Source organism: Cyprinodon tularosa, unplaced genomic scaffold (assembly GCF_016077235.1).
Source record: "Cyprinodon tularosa strain WSP-4 unplaced genomic scaffold, ASM1607723v1 ctg335, whole genome shotgun sequence".
Taxonomy (NCBI): Eukaryota; Metazoa; Chordata; class Actinopteri; order Cyprinodontiformes; family Cyprinodontidae; genus Cyprinodon; species Cyprinodon tularosa.
Genome location: NW_024039047.1, coordinates 35001 through 41089, shown reverse-complemented (window position 1 = coordinate 41089; position 6089 = coordinate 35001). Strand labels below are relative to the sequence as shown.

Below are 6089 nucleotides of genomic sequence, written 5' to 3'. Positions count from 1 at the left end.
CAATGAGCATACACGTTGTACCATTAGAACACTGTAGTAATAGTTGCTGGAAAAAGGCCTCTATACACCTATGTAGATATTGCACCAAAAACCAAATATTTGCAGCTAGAATAGTCATTTACCACATTAGCAATATATAGAGTGTATTTCTTTAAAGTTAAGACTAGTTTAAACTTATCTTCATTGAAAAGTACAGTGCTTTTCCTTCAAAAATTAAGGACATTTCAATGTGACCCCAAACTTTTGTGTGTGTGTGTATGTATATATATATATATATATATATATTTTTAATGGAGCCGTAAACGCTGCATGGTGATTTTCCGTGTAGAACTTCAACATTGCACCCATCCATCTATCTGGCCACAATTGGCTGACAAACGCAAGAGGGATTTCGATTGTCTTTTTCAATTTATTTACTGTCAATTTATTGATTGATTGAGTAGTTTTGTTTTTACCCACGGGCAATCGTTACGAGCTGGAAATCCAGCCTGGGACCAGAATACTTTAATCCCTGCTGGTGTGTAACTTGCGCATTTGCACAGCAATCCTTTAGGACAATATTTTGCATCATGTTTCTAGATCCACCTCCTGCTTTTCATTGAGACTTTTTTTACTCTTCCCTTATTTCTGTAAGATGAGTTTTTGATTCTCGCTCTCCCTTCTGAGCTCATTGTTGTGATTGGTCTGCTACCTGAACCCGCCCTTTTATTCGTGCGTGTTCACACATTATTGATCATGAATGGTGGAACGGTTATACTTCATAGTGAAGTGATTCTGCTACATTGTTCGCTTTTGTGGCATGTGCCTGTTTGTTGAAAAAGTGTGTAACATGTTTAGATGTGTATGCGAGTTCCTTTACAGCTCCTTGCACAAGTTTTAAGATAGTTACAAAACTTAGTCTAGGGCAGAAAAGAACTGAGCATCTTACAGCTGTGAAAGTGGATATGGCTGTTTTGTTCTCAACTTTGCAAATAAAGTGCCAGCGGAGTGATCATCACAGATCTCCTTTTCTTTAACTGAAGTTAACAACTAACTAACAAACTAACTAGTTGTTTGCAAGAAGTTTCTATTTGGACTCTGGGAAATACTGACCAACGCTGAATGTTTGCTAGGTTGTTGGAGCATGTGACCTGAAATGCTGTGAAGGGAAAAGTAAGGTGCAGACTTGCCAGTTGAGTTTAGAACCAGTTGACACCTTGCAGTTCTACAATTAAATATGAATAATAGTAATTTCATAGAAATGCATAAAACAATTAGAGGAAGTGTATTACAAAGACGACCTTTATTAATGATTAGAGTCAACAGAGAAATGTATTATCTTACTTAATTTCAAATAACACAGTCAGAAGGGTAAACAAAACATAATTGGCATACTGAATGTACTAAGACTACTATTACAAACATTCAGACAGAGGGTTTAATCAAAACCTCATCTGACTCCTCCTTTGGACGCTTGTTGCATTTGGCTTTCTGAGACATTGCTCTCTTCAGCTGATGCTCAATAATTCGTTGCTGCTTCTTCTGCAAGTAGTTGTTGACATTGTCAAAACCCACTTTATAGAGATACTCAAAGCGGTTTGTGATTCTCTGGAAACCTGTCATGAAAAGAAAGCAAGGGTATGTGAAATGCAGTTTCAAAACAATACCACTCATAAGTACAAAGATTTAACTTTTTTTTTTTTTTACTTTAAAATGAACATCTTTATAATGAAACAGATTTTTACAGGTCTAGACTTAAGTTAAAAAATAATTAGGTTTCACTTACTATCTGTTGTGCTCCATTCTGTTATGAGGATGTCAGTAACTCTACTGAGGTTATCATTTCCAGTTTCACTCTAAGAGCAGAACCAAACACGTGTAAGTCACAATTTACTACAATAACATGTTGAAAGTATGGATAGAAACTGTAAAATGTTTCAAAATATTTCAAATCCCAACATAATTTTACACACTGGAAAAAAATCAAAATCTAGACAAGTAATTTTTTCTTAAAATAAGTGAATTTTTTCTTGAATTGAGATGGAAAAATATGCATTTTCACAACACGACAACTTACATTTAAAATAAGAAAACACAATTGCATTGTCTCATTTAAGGTACATGTGATTGATTGTTTATCAAGGGAGTGGGATTATTGTTGCGGAAGGCTCAGCAGCAAGTTTGGTTGTGGCTAGTGTCTCGTAAACATGAATATCTGATATATATATATATATATACATACACATACATACATATACACATATACACACGCACCCGTGCGTACGTGTGTATACACATGCACCCGCGCGTATATATACTCAACTCAAACTTTATTTTATAAAGCACATTTAAAACAACCGGGGTTGACCAAAGTGCTGTACAGGAATCACAGTTAAGGAACATAAGATAAAAACTGGAGGCTAAAATACATAAACACATAGAAATAGAATAGGATAAATGTTTCAATTACACATGATTAAGGGCCAGGGAGAAGAAATGTGATTTTAAAGAGTATTTAAAAACCTCAAAGGAGCCTGATGATCTAATATGCCAAGGCAAGTTATAGCAAAGTGTCGGTGCCACTGCCATAAAGGCATGATCACCTTTGGTTTTAAGTCTGGTTTTAGGCATCGCCAGTAGCAGCTGATTAGAGGATCTCAGTGTTGTAGCCGAGGCATGGATTTGGAGAAGCTCTCTCTCTCTATATATATATATATATATATATATATATATATATATACATATACATATGTTTTTCCAAGACATTTATCTGGTTGAATTTACCTCCCAGGAATTTTGTGTGAGACTGAAGACTTGGAGAGGAGCAACAGTGGAGTCGGAAAGCACCCACAGCCGTCCTTCAATGTCAAAGTCTGTGTCCATAGGATGGTGGGAGAGCTGGAGTTTACTGTGCGGCACCAACTTCTCAATGCCGTTTTGATCCAGAGTAAACATATAAACCTTCATCACTCTTAAAACACAGAAAGGACAAATTTGTGAGGGACTCTCATACTAACCATACAGAAGTTAGAAAAAAAATCACAGGCCATAGATAACCTTTATAAGTATTAAGTTTTTATTGTTTTTATTTTTTTTTTGTTTTTTTTAGTTAATTGAGCAATTCAAAATCTTTACCCATGGCTGGTAGAAAGGATTTTGTAACAGCTACCTAAATATTTTACCAGCCACAATTTTTTGGGTAACATTGCATTTTGTGTAACACTTTGCTATATAAACGTGAAAACGTTTCGCTTCCCATCCAGGAAGCTTTCGCAATTGAAAATGTTTTAAGTAGAGTTGAGTCCGAGGCCTATAGAGTGGCACAAACAAAAGCCTTGTTATGGCTTAGAGACATGCAAAGGGGTTGATTGGTTTCTCCAATATAAAGATCAGAGCATTCCTCACTGCATTGAACTGCATACAACACTCACTTTGCACTCTACTCATCTTAGGTCTGGGGGTTTTGTCTTTAGGACTAGCCTCTGTTGAAGGGTCTTGTTTGGATTGAAATGTACTGGGATTTTGTGTTTGGAGAAATTCCTCTTGAGTTTTTGAGAGACTTCAGCAACATATGGGTTTAACAATACTCCGGACATTTTGAATCGAGAAATCTTCCTGGATGGCAAAAGAAACGTCTTCAAAATTGGTTTGTTTTTTTTACTTGTTTAACTTTGTTGGAATGACTATGACCTGAGAATCTTCACCAGCAAACTCTAAACTAGTTTCAGAGACAGAAAATAACGCTGCTAGAATGGCCCAGCTAATCACCTGAATTGAATCCAATAAAAATAAAATCTATAGAAAGAACTAAAGATCAGAGTTCATAGAAAAGGACCAGGAAATCTTCATTTGAAGACTGTTTGAGTGGAAGAATGAGCCAAAATCACACCTGAGCAATGTATATGACTAATTTCTCCATACAGGGGGCATCATCGAGCTGTCATTGCCAACAAAGGCTTTGGAACAAAACATTCAATACATTTCAGCTTGTTAAATGCTTTTTTCCCCTTTGTCATTTCACTTTATTACAAATAACTTAATTTCTGGACATCTATGATTTTTTTAAATCTGTGGATTGCTTCGATTGTTAGTAACATCTGGTGAAAATGTAATGAGAACAGCACCTCTAGAAAAATGGTGGCTTTTTGATTTACTATTTATTAATACTCATTGTAATTGTTCAAAGTTTGGAAACTTTGCTCCATCCTTTCTTTAAAATGCTAGAGACATTCCTTTTATACTCAATTCAAGCCATGAATTGTTAGAAACAGCATTTCTGACTTTTTTTTGCCCCTGCCCCAGTTTTTTCAAAACCTACTTTTACTCATTTTTGCATCAACTATCCTATCTGTGTAATATCTGGGTTGAAAAGGATTTGAAAATCATATTCTCTTTTTATTTTTTACAAAACATCACTATTTTATTGGAACTGGGATTTTAAAAAGCAAGACAATAGGAAGAACCTGAGGTGGAGTAACAGCTGAAGTCTTGGTATCAGATTAAAAGGTTCAAAAACCAAAATAATGAAACAAAGAGCTCTCTTCTTTCATGCTTGCTTTGGCTTTTTCACAAGGAGAGAGAAGAATAGCATGAACAATGTCTGGGTAATTTTGTGTGCATGTATCACCAAGACAAGCAAACAAATTTTTGGGGGATTATTCACCACTAACCCTTCACAAAGCACGGCTACATCACGGCCAGTTGGGGAGCTCCTGACACAGAACACAGCTCTGTTCTGGAAAAAAAAATGTAGATATATACAATATGCCGACAACAAACATATAAAGAAAAAAAATTTTAATTGAACAAGAATTAATACATAGCATATTTTCCATTTCCACCCTAAAGCGTTGGACTTTTGTAAAGCGAAGGTAGCCTTTCCAACTTTTATTGTTTAAATAAAATGTTCGTTTTGTACAACTTTCATTACATTTAAAGTGCAGCAGTGAGTAAATGTAAACAGCTTAGGAGAACAAAAAAAGGTGCAAAAGAACACATTGATATGGAAGTTCAGAGCATTAAATAGTGGTCCGTTAGTCCTACTACTACTAGTAGTACTTTCTGGTCTTGTATCGCTGCAGCGGCGGCAATAACTGATAAAACTGAGTGTACAAAATCATACCTTTGGTTTGTTACAGAATACACTTAAATATGTTCTTAAAGAAAGTAAACCTTAAAAACTCATCTGTGTAGGAGGTTTATCAAGACTTTTAAATATGTGTCAAAGCTACACAGCACCAGGCCTTCTTGGTGGTGTGGGGCTGCTTACACAGTCGGATGTGGAGTGGGATCTCCAGCCAACCGCAGCCAAAACCACTACCTGTTGACTATTTTAATACAATTTGATTTTTTTTTTAAGATGTTGCAGGTGATAATGGGCACTTTAAAACTTCTTCTCTATAGTCAGTTCATGAAGATAATGAGACATAAGAGGCGCAGTGATGTGCAATCTGGTTTCTGTCATATCACCATACAGCACATTAACTAACATTTACTAATATATTGCTTTTGACTTGCATAAACCAATAGAATTGAATCGCAAATAACACCAACACTGAAAGATAATTCAGACTAGTTTGTTCTCATCTTACCTCTGAGCCATTTATTACTGCCTCTTTCCCTTATACATCTTGGCTTAGTAGATTTTTTTAGTAGAGAAGAACAGTCTTCTGTTCACGCCTTTAAAGTGGGAACCCTGCCTATTCAGCCAGGCCAACAATTCCCTTTAGTAACCCCCTTTCAGAGAAATAGGCAGGTATGGGGCATTGCAGGCTAACAAAAGAAGCCAAACGACCCCCATTCGAAAGGGGTGGACCCGTTCGTCCTTTTCAATTTGCAAGTTGGAGTGTTCCAGACAAGAAATATTAAAAGTAAATGGGTTCTATGTCCTACACCACTTTTGGATGAGACGCCCACCGCAGTTTGCAGATTTTACTAGATACAAATACTTGCCTAAGATTATGAAGTCATATTAATAACTTTTACATGTGAACTAACATTAATTAAAGACGTTTTTACTAAAGAAGCCAGTTTGTGGCGTACATAAGAGATTTACCAGGTTACTATTATAATAAAAGAATAATTATGTTAACCCGTTTTAGTTGTTATTT

At 35.8% G+C, this 6089-nt stretch overlaps 1 protein-coding gene across 4 annotated transcripts in view; it reads right to left on the bottom strand.

The window, feature by feature from the left end:
• Window positions 1–1260: 1260 nt before the first annotated feature.
• wdr4 (WD repeat domain 4) overlaps window positions 1261–6089 on the bottom strand; it is a 35635-nt gene continuing 30806 nt past the window's right edge. For all 4 annotated transcript variants that reach the window (XM_038294140.1, XM_038294139.1, XM_038294142.1 and 1 more), the window contains 4 exons: window positions 4650–4714; window positions 2764–2950; window positions 1766–1835; window positions 1261–1595 (listed from right to left, as the gene is read on the bottom strand). In XM_038294140.1, coding sequence (XP_038150068.1) covers window positions 1405–1595; window positions 1766–1835; window positions 2764–2950; window positions 4650–4714 — 513 coding nt within the window. In that variant the 3' untranslated portion in view covers window positions 1261–1404. The remainder of the gene's footprint in view (window positions 1596–1765; window positions 1836–2763; window positions 2951–4649; window positions 4715–6089) is intronic.